Source organism: Pantherophis guttatus, chromosome 1 (genome assembly GCF_059756535.1).
Source record: "Pantherophis guttatus breed Tessera chromosome 1, ASM5975653v1, whole genome shotgun sequence".
Taxonomy (NCBI): domain Eukaryota; kingdom Metazoa; phylum Chordata; class Lepidosauria; order Squamata; family Colubridae; genus Pantherophis; species Pantherophis guttatus.
The window spans coordinates 128,793,031-128,813,255 of record NC_142063.1 but is presented as its reverse complement, the minus strand read 5'-3'; the positions used below and the strand labels follow the sequence as shown (position 1 = coordinate 128,813,255).

At 36.9% G+C, this 20,225-nt stretch overlaps 1 protein-coding gene across 4 annotated transcripts in view; it reads left to right on the top strand.

Moving 5' to 3' along the window:
• The window catches only part of ZNF148 (zinc finger protein 148), a 46,137-nt gene that overhangs the window by 9,340 nt on the left and 16,572 nt on the right, over window positions 1–20,225 (top strand). The window contains exons 2-5 of one of the 4 annotated variants that reach the window (XM_034423171.3): window positions 13,311–13,656; window positions 17,104–17,232; window positions 19,432–19,555; window positions 20,056–20,139. In XM_034423171.3, the coding sequence (XP_034279062.1) occupies window positions 13,327–13,656; window positions 17,104–17,232; window positions 19,432–19,555; window positions 20,056–20,139 (667 nt within the window). In that variant the 5' untranslated portion in view covers window positions 13,311–13,326. The remainder of the gene's footprint in view (window positions 1–13,310; window positions 13,657–17,103; window positions 17,233–19,431; window positions 19,556–20,055; window positions 20,140–20,225) is intronic. The other 3 variants (XM_034423178.3, XM_034423185.3, XM_087881765.1) reach the window with 3 other exon arrangements.

Sequence of the window (20,225 nt, the reverse complement as noted above, 5' to 3'; positions counted from 1 at the left end):
TAATGGTTATGAGATAATCCCCTCCACCCCATTCTCCTAAACTCATCCTTGTACTTGTACATACAAGTACATTCCTTGTATCTCATAGGCAGTATGAGGGAGCCCGAAACAGCGAGAATTTGTTACCAGTAGGTAATAGAATTTGGGAGAAACTCACAGCTGCATTATCACACACTATAAAGGTAATTTAGAGGTGGGAGATAATTATCTAATCAAAAGTGAAACCATTCATTATCTTCTTGAAGATGAACTAGTCTAGTTCATAATCAGAAGCCAAGTGCTTTTAGAACTGTTAATGCCAGATGACATGCACAAAACCCCCAATCCAACTAAACGATGAGATCCTTTCTTTTCATTGCTTAGGCAACCAGGTTTCCCAATTACTGTTTACTTGTTTTAAAGGTGTTGTTCATAACTTTTATATAAGGATAAAGTATACTATTAGCAACTGTGTGGGAGAAATCCAGTTATTCTTAAAATAGCAAATGAGCTTACAGAGACATTGGTATTTTCTAAAACAGCCATAGATAAAAATTATTCTCTGGCATCCACTCCATCTGTAGTCTGTTGGCTCTTATCCAACAAAGAAAGTTTAATAAAATGTCTACATTACCATTTTTAAAAAACTTCTGTAACATTTTTCAGTATGTCTTGCCTTGATTGTTACCAGAATAGAAAAATTACACTCATCCAAATAAAGGCTCATCCTAAATTTCTGGACAATAATTTCTGTTCTTTTATGCCCTATTCTCTCAGTCCTATTCTGATATCAGGGAAGTTATCAATATGTACACCACAAAGTGAACAGATCTAGATGGATTCTTTCTGTTATTTTCTAAATATAAAAGAATAGACCTCATCATAGCTCTTAGTTTTTCTGAAGCTGAAACAGTGATACAGATCACATAGATACTTTGTAAGTATTTTGGTGTTTATTTAGATCAGGGGTCTGCAAACTTAAACACTCAAAGAGCCATTTGGACCCGTTTCCCATAGAAAAGAAAACACCGGGAGCCACAAAACCCTTCCTGTGCCTGACTATTTCTTGAGCAGCCACAAAACTAGCATATGTAGTTGAAGTAAACATTATGTTTTCTTCTGAAACTTTTCTCTTCTTGGATTTATCCATGGCTGGCCTACCGGGGGTTGAAAAACTCAATAAATTGCGTGCTGGTGGGTGTTGCACATTGGTGGTTGTGATGCATATTTTGAGTGATGGAGCTGCAGCAGAGGGGTGAAAGAGCCACATGTGGCTCCAGAGCTGTAGGTTGCTGACCCCTGATTTAGATAATTACAAGTAGTCTTTGCTTAATAGCTGGTCACCTAGCAGCTATTTGAAGTTATGATAGACCCACCCCCCCAAAGCTACCTAAGATCCTGTTTCAAAGTTACAGTCGCTGCAGTGCCCCTCAGTCATTCGTTCTCCATTTAAGGAACCACCTATATCATTTATAAACTGAAGCCTCCAGACACAATCTGGATCCTACTTCTCAGGGTTTCATCTGATTTTAAGGATATCTTCAGACACTACATCTGTCTGCCACTCTTTCCGTTTAGTTTTTGATGGGACAGAACCTCAATTCTGCCTTCTGTCCTTCTCGAGAGCTGCAGAAATCTGCCTAACTTCAAGCAGACCTAGACATTGAGTCAAAATATACTGAAAGTGTCACCTGGACAATATCAATATTTCTGTTTTACAAATTTAAATTCTGCTTTTATGAAATTAGTTATAGTAACAATTCCTATCTTTTTTTGGCTTAAATTGCAAGTACGATATCATTTGTGCAGTTTAGAATTATACCAGTAGATTTTCTTTGGCTAATTGATATTCTTAGCATCTGTAATTTTTAGATAACCTCAACAACTCATAATATTTAGGAGAGGTAGTAAAAGATCTACTGTAGCACTAGGTTTCTCTCATTTTATTCTCCAATTTTTTTAAAAGATTCTTGAGACCTTCAAAACAGATGGGAGAATATAAAGTTTTCAGAGGAGTTAATGGAGCCTATTCTACTGAAGGGATACTAGATATGCAAATACTTCTATCAGTAATTTATAAACACACAACTGTCCATGTCAAATAATACTTAGTTGACTTTGCTTCCTCTTGAAAAAGCAAAATGTTGCTTAGATGGAAGGCCACCAGGAAATCCCCAAGATGTAGACTATAGTGGGAAAAATAATTCCAGAGATAAAAGTAGAAAATTGTAAGCCACTTTCACAAAATTTAATATGATTAAGGATTAATTATCCCCTCCTTGATATTTCAACAGAAAAAAAAGATCAGTTGAACGTTTCATAGTAGAGGCCAGTAATTTAATTTAGGAATCTCAATGAAAATATTAAAAGTTGTGCAACATTTTCCTGAATCTGTTATTTTCATGTTCCTTTGTGTAGGTAATAGCTTTTATTAAATCATGCAAAGCTTCTTGTGTGTATATAGCAGGGGTGGTCATCAGAGAAGCACGGGTTTAGAATTTTGCAAGCATTTGAGCCAAAATGCAAGCAACTCTTGAATTCTTTGCAAATAATTGAATAAATCAGCTTTTATCATACATCCTCCATATATTTTGACAGTCAGATTTTTAAAAAATGGGACTGGTGTTGTATACAAATATACAAATCCCTCATTTATTGTATGGCCACAATAAATGAGGGATTTGTATATTTTTCTCATACTATATTGCTAAATTTTAAGAATACCCAAGGAAGCTGAATATAATTTTGAGAATAGGGAGAATTCTATGTTTAAAAGTTGCCCTTTTTAAAACCAAGGTATATACTACCTCACTGGAGTTTATATGCCTTTAATGTGTGAGTAATATACATATATTCTATTAGCTTGTTTTGTGAACAGTTTCCCTTATAGATACAATTTAGTTTTTGTCTGCCTTATTTCAGTATCCAGCTATTTTTGAAATTTCAGCTACTATTTCTTTAAAGCTGCACTGCCTGTTGAAAAATAACGCTATTAAATATAATTTTCCTTTTCTTGCCATGTAAACCTAAGATGTGCTTGACCTATCAAGACTATCACTGAAAATATTCTTGGGAACCATAGTTACCAATGGCTTTCCTTCTCTGATATGTGTCGCAACATAAAAGATGAAGATATTTAGTAGTTCTGTTTGCTTGGATCAAAATATTATTCCAGCTGTTTATTTTGTTATTTAGCCTAGAGAAATCCACACATGCTAGACACAATGTAGTGTTGACAGCCTAGATTGCTAGTTAATTCTTTCAGCAGTTGTGCATCCTTGGTGAACTATATATCAATTAACTAACGTCACTCAGGTTGCTGACTCCTCAGGGCTCCTCGGCCAGTCTTGCCTCACCTGGTGGTGCAATGCCTCACATCTAGACAGGTCCAGCTCTAGCTTCTGCTCTCTGCTCGCATAAACCCTTGCAGCTAGGGTTTCCCCTTCCCCCAAAGTGGTACCCATTTATCTTTTGCAATATTGCATGCTTTCGAACTGCTGGGTGGGCAGGAGCTCACTCTATCTCACAGAGCCAGGCTCAAACCAGCAGAGTGCAGACCATTTCTGGGCAGGATTTACAGCATCATTAAGCCTCTGCACTACCACATTCCAACATTATTCCTGCTATATTTATTTCTTGTAAGTGGAAAGTATTATAGCAGTGGTCCCCAACCCCCAGTTCATGGCCCCTTGCCAGGCTGCAGCCTGTTCAGAACTGGGCCATGGAAGTAGTGGGTGAGTGCACGCATGCACATGTGCGCTTGTGAAGCTGCATTTGTGAGAGTGGTGCATGCATGTGCATGAAACCATCTTACCCACCTCCACCGCCGCCTCTGCCAGTCCGTCGAGGCGGAAAGGTTGGAGACCACTGTATTGTAGCATTATTTGTTGGAATTGAAGTTGTTGGATATATGGTGACATTTAAATCCTTCAAAGAAAGAATATTCTTTTTCTTCAATTCCATATTTTATGTGTTCCTGACTTGATTATTTCTTAGTATCTTAATTCTCAGTTGAACAGATAGGTGACTGTAATATAGATCACTAAGAGGCACAGCTGAGCGCATTGTGTGAAAGTTGGGAGGAGGTCTCAACTCTCCTCCCTCAGAAATCCTCTGAATTTATACATCCTGACCCACCTTGGTGTACAGGTAGTCCTCGATTTACAACAATTCATTTAGTGACTGTTCGAAGTTACAACAGCATTGAAAAGAGTGACTTATGACTTTTTCACACTTACAACCGTTGCAACATCTCTATAGTCATGTGATCAAAATTCGGATGCTTGGCAACTGACTCATATTTATGACGGTTGTAGTGTCCCAGGGTCATGTAATCACTTTTGCAAACTTCTGACAAGCAAAGTCAATGGGGAAGCCAGATTCACTTAACAACTGTGTTACTATTTTATCACCTGCAGTGATTCACTTAACAACTGTGGCAAGAAAAGTCATAAAATGGGGCAAACCTCATTAAACAAATCTCACTTCACAACAGAAATTTTAGGCTCAATTGTAGTTGTAAGTGAAGGATTACCTATAGCTGCTTTACCTGAGTACCTGACCAGTAAGTAGCAGAGAAATAACAACAATAATAACTGAACTTTTACTGGTACTCTTCAAAATCAGGTATTCAAGCAGATACTATTTAATTCATTTACAAAAACAATGTGTTACCAATTAAACAGAAAGGAAATAGATAAAACACTAAGACCAGCTTCTAATAAACTGCTTTTAGAAATTTGTGAAAGAAGGAGATGTTATCACAGAGTTGGATATCAGAATGCTTGGAAATGACTGAAGTGAATCACAATTAAAAAAAAAACCCAATGCACTTGTGGGAAACATAGCTGATAATCAGTCGTGAATAAATCAGCCAAGTTAAATTTAATAATATGTGGGAAAGACTTTGGGTAATGGAGCAAAGAGATGCTGCTGTTTGGGGAAGTGTCAGATAAGTGTCAGATAACCCACAGTTGCATAGTGGACCGAGCAAGAATTTAAGAAGGGATCCTTCCTAATTTCTTGCGTCGTAAAGGTGATAGCAGAATAATTTTTCTTTCAGACTTGCAAGATTCTGTTAATACAGCTTTACAATAAAGTAGAATTAGTTTATCTGGTTGTGTTTCCTGTCTGGTCTACTTGTTAAGGCCAACCTCATGGTAAGAGTAAAATTCTCTCATCTGACCATTGTCTAGGCAGCATCACTTCATCCTACCTCCTACGATTTTTCCCATATACCATTACATTAACAGCGAAATAATATTTCAGGAATATTCCTCTTACCATTATTACTATTGGTAACACTGTTGATTTTCCTGTTAATAATTTTGACTAAAATGTGGACTGGATTTCAGACACTGAAACTTCAATTCAGCTTTTGCACTTCCTATATATGGATTATCTGAAACTATAGTAATTCTTAAAAGTTTGTGAACTCCTTCAATGTTTCTGAATAAATGTGACCTAAAATGTGATTTGTTATCCACTCAAGTCCTAAAACCAGTCATAAAGAGAACCCAATTAAATGAATCATTTTATTATAAACATTTTATTTATTGAGAAAAAGGATCCTACATATATGGGTATTCACAAACTTTTAAGTTCCACTGTATATAGAAAGTGAAAGTTAAAAATTGAACTACAACTTCATACAATCAAAATTATAGCAATGACATTGCCACATATTTTTCAGCTAAATAAATATGTATCATTAATACCGTAGTAAACAAAAAAAAAGGTTAAGAGTGATAGACTGAAACATTAGGTGGAATAGTATTAAACAAATGGAAGTCCAACCACTCTAACTAACGTATACATAAGGGTAAGGAAAGTCCAAACTTAATGATAAAAATGCTGTTAAAGCCATTATGACCTAGGTTATCTCACTTTTTGATACTCTGCTGGAATTGTAAAGTAGATACAGACTGAGCTAGAAGCATTAGATTAAAACTATGATCATAGACTGCACACTGCATCCCTATAGTGAGACGGATAGCCATATATGCCCTTTAATGAAAGCAGACATGGAGCAGTACAACTGAAGGAAACAATTGAAAAAGAAAAAAAAATATTTCTGGCTGAATACATAGCCAAGAAGATAAACTAAACGACCTAACAAAGGAAGGTATACAGTACTGAAAAGCAATGAAACCAAACGTATACTAGAATGAGCAGCTGGTGATGCAAATGCAGAATTTGCAAAATAAGCCATTACATGGCTGGTAGTTTAACATCATTCAAGGGAAGTTAGTAAATGAAAATATATGGCAATGGTTTCAAAAAGGCTCATTAAAGAAGGAAACAGAAGAGCTTATTTTAGTGGCTCAAGAACAGTCGCAATATATAAATGTAATTAAAGCTAAAACTGAGAAAACATGTCAGTTATGCAAAGAACAGGAGGAACACATGGTATGTGAGAAGATTGCACTATTTAAAAGATGCAGTAAAGTGGTCTTATTTATTGGAATCTAGGCAAGAATTACATCTTACCAGCAAGCCAATCACAATGTTGAAGAAGAACAGAAAAGTTAAGATCCCATGGAACCTACACACACAAACCAATAAGGATATATTCCATAATAACCAGTTACGACTGTCGTTACAAAGAAACAAGTGTGGATAATTGACAGCACAGTAGCTGGCGATAGAAGGATCAATGAGAAAGAAAAAGCAGAGAAATATAAAGAGATAGCAAGCAAATGAGGAAAAGAAAGTCATGGTGCCAATAGTGGTTTGTGTTCTAGGTACCATACTAAAAGATCTGTAAAAATACTTGGACACAATAGGAATGAGCAGGATCCAAGCAGAACTATCTGGTAAACTGTATGCAGACAACAACACTTGGAAACAAAGCACTCCATGAGCATTTTAAAAAATACATTGAAGGACAGTTGTACAACACCAAATTATTGCAGTGGCTTAAGAATGGTATGTTAAAAGTCAAAATAGAGGTGTCCTTTGTTATTGGGGCACCAGATGCAGTACTGCAAAGACTTAGAATTTGGATTATCTAAATTTGTAACAATTTAAAATAGTCCAACTGCAAATAGGGGAGCTGTGGAATTCATAAATAATTAGGTGTGGGCTACCTATGCAGTTCCCAAGTTGGTGGGTGGAGCTCAAGTCAAGAATGCATCTGACCAACATTGGCCATGACACGTGATATTAGAATTATACAACAATAATAAAATCTCTGTAGATCGTAGCCTATAATTTTTGGAGTGCTGTGACTAGGTAAATCTGTCCCCTTTTTTGAGAGTTGGATAAGAATACCCAATCTATAATATAAAAATCAATTTTATTAAAAATAAGGGAAAGGAAAATGTAAATCTTAACAATTAAAATTATAAGTCAAGATTATCATTAAAAATTAATGATAAATGAGATTATAGTGCTAACATTATATATTGCTGCTCCAAAGTTCTGTAATAAATTATAATATTCTGGATAAATTCCAGGGTAATATAGATGTGTAAGAAGAAAAGGGGAATTCTGTGCACCAAAATCCTGACTTAATCAAACAGCATGAGATTGAATAGAGGCCATGGGCATTGGTCAATAAAGCTGACAAAATATACAGAAACTAAAAATAACCTTAGTATAATACTAACTACACATCTGTGTTTACCTAAGCAACAAAAGAAACAAAAACTTCTGATTCCATTTTACCTTGTTTTCTTTTCTAGAAATTTCCAGTTTTAATTTGCGGCTGAAGGAAATATACTTCTCATATTTTCCTTTTTTGATCCCAACATATGCTTGATTGTTTTGTTTTATTTATCGTTATCACATTTTATAAAAGAAGTGAAATAAGGTTTTTGAAGATTTTTTTTTTTTAAAGAAAAGCACCCTGTGAACTTTATTTGTGTTTTCAGGTTCATTTTAAGACATATATATCTATTTGTTGCTTATGCTTCATGAAAAAAAACATTAAAAAATCTGAGCAAAAGCATTTGGAGAAAAGAATGTAGAAACTAATGAGATATATATAAAAACCAATGTACCCCTGAAACATAGAAAGCTTTTATTTTTATTTTTTTTTATTTAATTTGATTTATATGCCGCCCTTCTCCGGAGACTCAGGGCGGCTTACAGTGCGTTAAGCAATAAGCAATAGCCTTCATACTTTTGTATATTTATACAAAGTCAGCTTATTGCCCCCACAAACTGGGTCCTCATTTAACCTACCTTAGAAAGGATGGAAGGCTGAGTCAACCTTGAGCCTTGGAGAGATTCGAACCAGCAGTAATTGCAGGCAGCTGTGTTAATAACAGGGTGCTTTAAACCACTGTAGTACCAAGGCTCTGTTTTATATCTGCTCAATTGGAACTTAATTCCATTTATGAATTTCAACCATGAGGGAGATGGGTGATCGAAACATGAAAGAAGATGATAGATAGATGGATGGATGGATGGATGGATGGATGGATGGATGGATGGATGGATGGATGGATGGATAGGCAGGCAGGCAGGCAGGCAGGCAGGCAGACAGGCAGACAGACATGATAGAATTATATAAGACAAGACTATATAGAGAGAGTAAGGGGAAAGACTTGGAAATTATTGGCTTCTTGATTAAAAAGAAACCACAAATTACTACTAAGGATGCTCAGGACAATATATATATATATATATATATATATATTTAAAATTTTTATTCTCAACATAATAACAAAGAAAAAGTTACTGAGGGAGATATTAATCATTTTAACTACTATAGTTCTTCCAAATATTACACATCACCAAGTTAATTGTCTGGCTGCACCTTTATATGTATAAGAATTAACAGCTTCTATTAAGTTATTAAAAAAAAGAAAATTCCTAGTCCACCTTAGTAATATAACATTCATAATGAAGAGGGATGGATTCTTCTTCATTGTTGGAAAGTTATATTGAAACTTGCTTTAATAAAGTTTCTTTTAGTTTCCTTTATCAAGATAATATAACAGTGGTTTTGACGCCTGGTAAAGTAATTATATAAATTACTGCATGATTCCTTAATAAACGTTGATACTAAAATGTTGACAGCAACCCTGTTATATAGACTAGGGTCCCAAACCCCCAAGCCGTGGCCTACTACAGGCCTTGAGCCTTTTAGAACCAGGCCATGGAAGTGGCAGGCAAGCACGTGTGTGCATTTCCATTCGCAGGAGCAGTGGGCGAGCGCATGCATGCATTCTCCATTTGCATGAACAGCGCACGGAACCATTCCCTCTCCTTCCCTGCTGGTCTGCAAAGCCAAAAAGGTTGAAGAACTATGATATAGTATATTTAGATTTAACAGTTACTCTATCTTCCTAAATAGTCAGTTAAATTGAAGTTTGTGGTACTTTTATTTTAATTCCTGCAGTCTAGTTTCTTAAAAGGCCAACTAACCTTTTATCTATTATTAATTGATATCGTAGGCATACATTAATTTTAAAAAAATAGAATTGGCAATAATTTTCTCATTAGGTGAAGAAAGGATCTTTAATAAGCAGTAGTTGAAATTTTTGAGTCAAGATTTGGCCAAACATGGATTTCCTTCTTTTTTATTTGTTGGATTTATAGAAAGACCAGGATCATTACAGATGGGACTATTTCTTTACCTGTCAAGATGTTTGATGAAACTTATCAAGTGTGACCTCTCCTCTTATATTTAATTTGACCTCTTTTGTCAATCAGTCAAAGGACATTCTGGCCATAAAAGTGGCTAAAGTTGAACAAATTATTTTTATGTTGATAATATATTATGTCTTATTGGAAATTATGAATATTTTGTGGCAAAATTTATTGCTATTATGCCACAGTTTGGTAAATTATTAGGTATTTCAATTAATCGGAATAAGTCTTTATTTTGATTTATTTTTATATAAATGGATAGATAATAGAGAAAAATGTATCTTTCCTATTTGTTATAAGGAAAGACAAATGTAATAATATTCTAAAATTCTTAGAAATAATTCCTTGATAATACTTTTAAGGAACTTGAAGCAGGTTTGGTGAGTTTTGAAGAATGATTTTAATAAGAACAACACTCCCCTAGTATTTCTTTTATCTAAATTATGGGTGGTAGATTATAACAGGAATTTTAACTTTCCTGATTTTCAACTCTTACCATTGACTATTTTAGCTTCTATTTTTCTATAGAATTCAAATAGTCAGGTTAAATAAATAATCCTGGGCGCAATTTTAAATTATGTGATCCTACCAATACATTTTTTTAATTGTATCTTTTCTTTTATGTACACTAAGAGCATATGCACCAAAGACAAATTCCTTGTGTGTCCAATCACACTTCCATTCTATTCTATTCTATTCCATTCCACTCCATTCCATTCCATTCCATCCCATTCCATCCCATCCCATCCCATCCCATCCCATTCCATTCCTGAAAATTGTTTCTTTGGGTATTTGTTTTAATTGAGAATCTGCTGAATTTTCAGTTATAAAGGCAGCAAAGTGTATATTACTGGCAGAAATATATCGGTAATTCTAATTCTTGTACGGTAACAAATTTACATTTGGGGATAATCCCATTCTGAATGTGTTTGCATTTATGGATTATTAGAGGAATTGACATATTAAATGAGCTTACAAATATCCCAGTTTGGTGTTGTGTTGAACTTTCTCATTTGAGACTGGAGTGCAGTTTGGAGGTCAAAGAGCAGGTTGCAGATATGGCTAGGAGGGCCTTTGCACAGATCCATCTGGTGTGCCAGTTGTGTCTGTTCCCAGATTGGGAGGCCCTTCAGGGAGTCACTCATGCTCTAATCACGTCACAATTGGACACCGGAACTCTCTCTTTTCAAGGAGGCTGTCCTTGAAGATCCCTTGGAAGCTACTTTGTGATAGAAAATGCACATTAAGTGGGTAAAATTAAGCATTTTTTTGTACTTAAAATATTCCATAATTAAATCATATTGGCATAGATTACATGCTAGCAAATTAGGTTTTCACTTTGCAAATATAGATTCCTGTATTTTTTTATAATGCTGATTTCTAATAGGGCAGTCTTTTATGCCTTTGATTTTATATTGTAGCTTCTCATATTCAAAGCCCTGCTGCACTCATGCTACAGAGCCAAAGTGAGGATGGCAGTTATTTACTGTTTTTCCCCTTTGCAAGTAATGGGAGGGAAATTAGGTTTGGTATAAATACGTATTCCTATTTTGGGAGTGTGGTTGATGAATAGGAGACCTTTGGATTCCACAGATCCAAAGTTTTGCTTAATCTAGTATGGTCTCCAATGTTCCTCATTTTCCCCTTTTCTGATGTTGGAATTTCAGTTTAAAAAAAAAAAAATCTGCTGAAGCTTTTAGACAGTCTGGGGAGAGGGGAATCCAATGCTGGGGGGGGGGGTTCCTCTTGGAAATCTGAGCCTTACCCCATTCTTAGAAGAGGAAATCTTCTGAATGTCCTATGACTCCCAGTAACATAGGGAGCAAGAAACTCACTGCCGTAGTGTTAAATCTCTAGGGCAAATACATCCTGTTCTGTATTTTTCTAGTAATGTGTATGGTTTTGATTCTGTATAATTGCCAGGTTTGAGAATTAAGGTTGACCTGAAATATTTTATTTGCTGGGGGTGGGGAGTGATGTACTTCATTTTCTGGGAAGGGATTGATAAATCTCTTGTAGTTAGATTTTATCTCATCAGTAAAGTACACTGCTCAAAAAAATAAAGGGAACACTTAAACAACACAATGTAACTCCAAGTCAATCACTCTTCTGTGAAATCAAACTGTCCACTTAGGTAGCAACACTGATTGACAATCAATTTCACATGCTGTTGTGCAAATGGAATAGACAACAGGTGGAAAGCATAGGCAGTTAGCAAGACATCCCCAGTAAAGGAGTGGTTCTGCAGGTGGTGACCACAGACCACTTCTCAGTTCCTATGCTTTCTGGCTGATGGTTTGGTCACTTTTGAATGCTGGCGGTGCTGTCACTCTAGTGGTAGCATGAGACGGAGTGGCTCAGGTAGTGCAGCTCATCCAGGATGGCACATCAATGCGAGCTATGGCAAGAAGATTTGCTGTGTCTGTCAGCGTAGTGTCCAGCGTAATGGAGGCGCTACCAGGAGACAGGCCAGTACATCAGGAGACGAGGAGGAGGCCATAGGAGGGCAACAACCCAGCATCAGGACTGCTACCTCCGCCTTTGTGCAAGGAGGGACAGGAGGAGCACTGCCAGAGCCCTGCAAAATGACCTCCAGCGGGCCACAAATGTGCATGTGGCGGCTCAAACGGTCAGAAACAGACTCCATGAGGGTGGTATGAGGGCCCGATGTCCACAGATGGGGGTTGTGCTTACAGCCCAACACCGTGCAGGACGTTTGGCATTTGCCAGAGAACACCAAGATTGGCAACTTCACCACTGGCGCCCTGTGCTCTTCACAGAGGAAAACAGGTTCACACTGAGCACGTGACAGATGTGACAGGGTCTGGAGACGCCATGGAGAACGTTCTGCTGCCTGCAACATCCTCCAGCATGACCGGTTTGGCAGTGGGTCAGTAATGATGTGGGGTGGCATTTCTTTGGGGGGCCGCACAGCCCTCCATGTGCTCGCCAGAGGTAGCCTGACTGCCATTAGGTACCGAGATGAGATCCTCAGACCCCTTGTGAGACCATATGCTAGTGTGGTTGGCCCTGGGTTCCTCCTAATGCACAACAATGCTAGACCTCATGTGGCTGGAGTGTGTCAGCAGTTCCTGCAAGACGAAGGCATTGATGCTATGGACTGGCCCGCCCATTCCCCAGACCTGAATCCAATTGAGCACATCTGGGACATCATGTCTCGCTTCATCCACCAATGCCACGTTGCACCTCAGATTGTCCAGGAGTTGGGGGATGCTTTAGTCCAGGTGTGGGAGGAGATCCCTCAGGAGACCATCCGCCACCTCATCAGGAGCATGCCCAGGCGTTGTAAGGAGGTCATACAGGCACATGGAGGCCACACACACTACTGAGCCTCATTTTGACTTGTTTTAAGGACATTACATCAAAGTTGGATCAGCCTGTAGTGTTTTTTCCACTTTAATTTTGAGTGTAACTCCACATCCAGACCTCCATGGGTTGATAAATTTGATTTCCATTGATAATTTTTGTGTGATTTTGTTGTCAGCACATTCAACTATGTAATGAACAAAGTATTTACTAAGAATATTTCATTCATTCAGATCTAGGATGTCTTATTTTTGTGTTCCCTTTATTTTTTTTGAGCAGTATATATTGTGTTCCCTACACTGCACTTAGTCAGGAAATATTCTTTTCAGCAATGCTGTCAGCAAGATTTGAGGATGTATCTCATATATAGTTTTTAACTTGGTTTATTAATTCCATTTTTATAGGTTACTGCACTTAAGAATGAACATTGAAGATAAGCTGGGAGGATTGTTTCTTAAATGTGGTAGCATAGAACAGATGCAGTCATCGAGGGATATGGTTGGAATGGGTGCCACCTCTAACCAGTCAGCAATTTCTGTGGAACGGCAAGAGGCAGTGCTTCAAGACCGGGCTATGGCACGTCAAGAAATTCTTTCTGCAGATGAAGTTTTACAAGAAACTGAACTCCGACCGCAAGAAATGATCCCTCATGATGAACTTATGGTTCATGAAGAGACAGTGAAAAATGATGATGACATGGAGGGACAAGACAGACTTCCTCAAGGGCTTCATTACGCAGTTAATGTTCCTGTAAGTATTTTCTTTCCCTAATTTTGCCTGCGGCGATTATGTAGAGATTGCTTCAAAGTGTGAGCAAAGGATAATCATGAGATAAAGGCAGTGCTTTATGGATATCTTACTTCATTAATCAATGATTGATTTGGTTTGAAGTCAACAGTGGAAAATATATATATTTTTAAAAGGTTGTTGTAAGATAATTTCCTCCAGTTTTTCTAGTTGTGTGTTTCCTTGGTACTACAGTATGTGTTTGTTACTAAAGTCCTTTCTAGCCTCTTCTCTGTGGTCTAAAGAGAGTAATGGTTCTTAAAACTGCTGTTGGGATTATGACACTGAAAAAGAGTTTTCCTTTATTAATACTGTAGACACTCTCCTCCTCCAGAATTGCAGGTTTATTTTCTTTTTCATTTTGAAATACTTAGAAAAGTTTCAGCCTTTAAGCAGATGAATAGAAGAGTAGGATTGGAGGAGAGTGGGCAGGAAGGCACTGAGAAGGACTGAAGGAAGGCAGAAAAGCCAACAAACATGGCAATTAAAGTGAGGGATTGACAATGTAGTGGGGAACAATGCAGTGGATGGACAAGGGGTAGTAAGCTGCACTGAAAATCCTGCTGGGGCACTGTACTTTTTGTGTATACACTGTACAAGATGACTTTGATCCTGAATGAAAGACAAAGATAGCTGATATGAGCATTTTACTAGCATAAATTTGCCTTTAAGCAAACTATTTGACTAATGTTGATGAAATTTTGTTTTATAATTAAAAAAAAGATTTACAAAAACTTTATCATGGGACAGTTCTTCGTGAGTTATTTTTATATCTGCTTTTACAAAAAAATTCTATTAAAGATAAACTTTATTGAAGATTGTAGGGTTCTGAGATGATTTTACACAGTAAAATTCACCTCTTCATTCACATCAGATCTAAAGTTTATGCAAATTAGGTATGGATTTTCATTCACCATATAAAAATTGTATGTGTAGGCAGACCTGTTCATTTCAGATAGCTCAAGACTTGGGGACCTTGATTCTGAAAAGATGAAACAAAGATTCAATTTTGTTAATTGTAATTGAAGAATTTCTGAGCTTGAGAATCAGTAACTACAGGTGGTCCTCATTGAGCGATCAGCAATTAGAACCAGCAACTTGGTCATTAAGCAAAGCTGTCACTCAGTAGAAAATCACATGAGTGTGATTGTGCTTATGATTTTACTTCAGCTTTCTTTTACTTTACTGTGTCAGAAGGCTACAACCCTAAACAGCCAGGTCAGCCAAACAGTGGGTAAGGTTTCCAGAACTCTACCCTTAGAGTAGGGGTTCCCAAGGGCCTGTTCAAAAGTGGGCTGCAGGAGAAATTGGGCAAGTATGTGCATGTGAAACTCCATTTGTGCAAGTGGCAGGCAAACACATGCCCAAAGCTCCATAAGCAGAGGGTGCTTGTGCTCGTGTGCGAAGCTCCAAACAAGTGGAGCTTTATGTGTGAGCACAAGCATCCTCCTCTTGCATGTGAAGCGCCATTTGTGTGACTGGAGGGAGCGTGCATTCTCCTGCCACTCACATACCTCCTCCTCCCAGGGCCAGGCCCCCAAGCTGGAAAGGCTAGGGACCACTGTCTTAGAATCTTTTCCCCCCCTCCCCCTGCCTTTGGAATATTCACTCTGAGGCTGGGATAATCAGCAAGAAGGAAAGTAATGTTTGTATATTTATTGGAAAAGAAGGGATTACAAGAAAATAGTCAGACACACAATGGGAAATACATACTGAAAAATATGCTTGTGCCAGCTGTTTGCCTAGCATGCTGACTGCTCTCAGCATGAGCTACTTAGGAGGCAAATAAAAGTCAAAGTTGTGAAAATGATTAAAGTCTTGTCAGTTACAGGCAGCAGCTATTAAGCCTGCTAATTAAGTTCAGAAAGCTGAGCTTGTTAACTTGCCTTAGAACTTTTTAGGAAGCAGTTACACATTGAAAAAACTCAGTTCAGGAGCACCTAGCTTGCTTAGACAATCTCTCCACTCTACTGGAAAAGGGGGAGAGAAAAAAATGGATCAGGCATAGGGCGGCATATACTAACTGACTGTAGTGGCAAACGCATGACTGAGAGAGAGGGAAAGACACTGCAAAGGTTTTAAATGTGGGCATTGGTCCCAAAATTACTTTTTTAAAATCACAGTTGTAATATCAAATGATTGCTACCCAAGGCAGTTGCTAAGCAAGGTCTGCTTGTATGTTTTAATTCATTATGTATGTTGTCAGATTTTGCCTTGTGATCTTACAATTGAAGATTCTGCTAAAAATCTTGGGAAGGGAAATGAGATATAGAACATAAAACATGAGAATTTTATTATAAACACTTAGGTAGAACAAAGCCATATGTCTAAATCTTAATGCCAAACTGAACACTTTTGCGTATTACTTCTCTGTGGGAAATAACCTGTTTTGACTTTTAACACCTGCTTTGAATGTAAGTTGTCTTTTCAAGAAAACATTAAAGAATTATAGTAATTGCTATTCTGTAGGAAAAACAACACTAATTTCAGTCAAAGAAATCCTGGAACCTGACATTCTTTTGAGAATTATATTGCAACTCTGAGAAATAGCAATCAAAAATTTAGGTTAGAAATACTATGACCTAGGTACCCATTTAATTACTGCCTTTTTGAGCAGTGAGCCAATTTCTAGGCTCAAGTTTCCACTGCAAAATTGGCATTCCTGCATATTATGACTAAGACAGTAAATGTCAGATCCTAGTTGACTCTATCTAAATTTGAAAAGCTAAACACAGAGTTGATTAATAGTTGAGAAGTAGACAGACTATCTGGGAGTCCCAAGGCTTCATAAGACTGAGAAGTAATAAACATGTAGGATAAGGTCTGTGGTAATGACTTCAATATTGTTGCCAAGAAAACAGGATGGATGGTCCATGTAATCATGTCCATCTGGCATCAGAAGTTGAGCTTAATTTGAGGGAGAATTTACTTTTTGCATTGTCATGAATCAGAAATTTAAAATGGTCTATGTGTTTTAAGTATTTAAGTAAACATGTTTTCAATAAATCTCCAGTTTAACAGACTTTAACGTAATGAACCTCAGATGCAGTGGACAAAATTTTCATTGTATTTGTGTCATCTTACATTATTTAAATAATATCATTCCTGAAATCTGCATAATTTGTGTAGTTATATCACAACTGAGGAAATCCTATCTGATTTAATACAGTTGGCAATAATAGACATGGCCTCTCTCTATTTGTTCCAATAAATCAAGTTTTTATTTGTATATATAGCACATTATTCAAGTAGAACTGTATTTGAAAGTATAACAAGAGGGCAATATCAGTAGAGCATTCAATAAACAATTAAAGTTGTCCCCCACCCTCCCATCCAGCATAGTAAAAAACACAGAGCCCTTCCAAGTGAATTTGCCATTATTTCTTAGAATATGTGCATTTTCTATTTTAGCAGATCAGTGTGAAACAAGAAATTACATTTACTGATGTGGCTGAGCAGCAGAAACGGGACAAAAAGTTAATGCGAGAAGGCATAGATATGCAAAAGAAGAAGAAAAGAAAGCAGCGTTCTCCAGCAAAGGTAAGACAATTAATTAAAGACCTGGTAATTAAAGGGCACGATGATTTACCATAGAATCCATCTATTCATTGGAAATACTATCTGCCAATAATAAATTCACCTAGCAACAGTTCTAAAGCAAAGATATTCATGGCATGTTTCTTTGAACTTCTTTTCACAGCATAAGCCTTTGGTGTACTTTCACATCTCAGGAAAGACCTTCTCTAAATATTTTTTCTATAATTATGCTGTACAAAGACCATTTAGAAATGAACACTTAGATGAATAACACAGCTTTAATAAGGGCTTAGTATTGAGGTAAATTAAATAACACTCGATTTTATGAATTTTATTTTTACCCATGCAATGCATTAGTGCTGAAAGTAATCACTGTGTGTATCGGAAATGAAATAATTATCTTACAATGAAAAGGTGATAATCATAGCTGTAATAATTTGAAAGAAATTGTGTTGATTTAAACCTTATTATTTAAGGTTTTACAGCTTGAGTTTCCTTCCATTAACTAAGTCAAAAATGTGTAAGATCTTGGGAATGAAAGACATATTTTTAAATTCAGACTCCCTGTTACACTGTGGCCATTTGCAAATGTGAACTCCAATTATTTGTCCTCATTAATTTCCACTCAGCAGTATGTCCTAAGTGGCAAGTTTCATACTGTGAGGTTTAAGATTGAGAATGTCAAATGTTGTCTCTGTTGAAAATAATCACTGTTGAAAATATTTCCCCTGTTTAATTCAGTTTCTAACTGTTCATTAACTGTATGCAGAACCAGTTAAACATTTCACATAGTTGTTTCATTCATAATCTGAAAATAGTAAAAGAACCATGTTCTCCTTTTTCATTATCCGTCAGACTTTTTCAGTATGGTATAAACTAGGTTTCAAAATTGCCTGCAAAAAGTGGCATCTGAGTGTTACTTAAGAGGTCTTTTTAAACAATGACTTTGAAAATTATAATTTAACCTAATTAGAGCATGACAGTTAATATGCCTTCTGCTGTGTTTCATATGTGTGGTTAGGGATTAAGAGTCCCCAGTTGTATATTTGTGTTTTTAAAACAGCAATTCTAGTGAAATTTCAGCACTTTTAGCTGAAAGTGCATAGCTTTCTAAATACTAAAGACAAAATTCATGGTTCACACAGAAGGTTAAAGATAGCATGGACTCTGCCGGGCAGGGAAGCCTGGCTGAAGCTGTCAGGCAAGGTGAATCAACATACCGCTTATGCATGAACATGTAATTAAGACTAAAAATGGTGTTCCTTTGAAAGAAATCTTAAAATTTCACTGAAAATCTGCAAGCAAGGGACCAAATTACACACTATGATATCACTATGGCTATCCCACAAACAAAGTATTTGTAAGCAAAAAGTTTGTAAATTGTAAGCAAACATCCATCCACCCCCTTTATAGCTTATTTTGCTGCTTGTTTTTCTTAGGTCTCCCAGAAAGATCATTTAAAGTTGTTGCAGGATGCCAGTGTTAAGAGAAAAAAAATGTTACAGCAGTAATAGTATCAACATGTTTTTAGCTGTTCTGCTTTATTATTTACATAGAATCATAGGGCTGGGAGGGACCTTGGAGGTTTTCTAAGGCAGGGGTGTCAAACTCGATTTCATTGAGGGCCGCATCGGGGTTGTTTTTGACCTGGGGGGGGCATGGCCAGGGTGGGCATGGCCAGCTCAACGTCACTCATGTCAGGAGCGCCTGTGGTAGCCCAAGCACTCTGCCAGTGAAAATGGGCTCTCAAGCTCCCTTTTCGGCTGCCATGGTCCCCTGCAGCCCTCTGCCAGCGAAAACAGAGCCACCACAGGCTGGTCCTTCACTGTTTCCAGGGTGGCCCCGCAGGCCATATATAAGCAACCCCTGGGCTGAATCCGGCCCCCGGGCCTTTAGTTTGATACCCCTGTTCTAAGACAAGGGTATACCATCCCAGACAATGGTTGTCTAATTTTTTCTAGAAAACCTCCAACAATGGAACTTCAAGAGGCAAACTGTTCACCTATATTGCAAACACTGAAAATATAACACTGTTATATCACCGAAGGAAATAATTACAGTTCATCCACCTTTATAAACTCCTTATTTTGCATTGTGGCTTGATACTAAAGTGCTTAATTTCCCTCTTCTGAGTATGAATTTGCATTGAATATAATTATTCAGAAATTAATGTGAGACTGAATTTTGCCGTTTTAAAAATAGATTCTTACAATAAATGAGGATGGATCACTTGGTCTGAAAACTACCAAATCTCACATTTGTGAGCATTGTAATGCTGCCTTTAGAACCAACTACCATTTACAAAGACATGTCTTCATTCATACAGGTACTGCTTGAATTTAATTTGAATTTGAATTTAAATTGTTTCTTTTATTAACAATCTGAAACAACTGACTGAATAATGAATAAAGTAATGTATATTTTAGATTTCGAAGTGCAGGACATCTGGCATCTAAGCTTAGGTATTTCATGCACCAAGGTGTCAAAAAATACCAGAAAGAATTAGTGTCCTTACAATTAACTTAACATATATTGTGTTGCTCTTACACAGAGATACTATGTACTCTATTTACAAGCAACGTATTTTGGTTTGTTTATAAAATAGACTCTGGTTTCTTACTTGGCCAATGAAGGTTTTAAATATATATTATGTAGTGTCTCAGGAGCACTATTCCAGAGAGTTTAGGTAGGCTTTTTAAATTAAAACATTTGGGAGCTCACTTGGTTGCTGGCTTCCAATAGTTAACTATTTCATTTCACAAGAGAGTATTTAGAAATGAATGTATGTAGCTTTTAACTTACAGATGTGGAATTATATTGTTTAAGGTGAAAAACCATTTCAGTGCAATCAGTGCGAGATGCGTTTCATACAGAAGTACCTTCTACAGAGACATGAGAAGATTCATACTGGTGAGTATAGTGCTGATATTTTTTTAAACAATTCTCCAAATCATGGCCAAGTTTGGGGTGATTTAGGCAGCTTTGTTTTAATATAT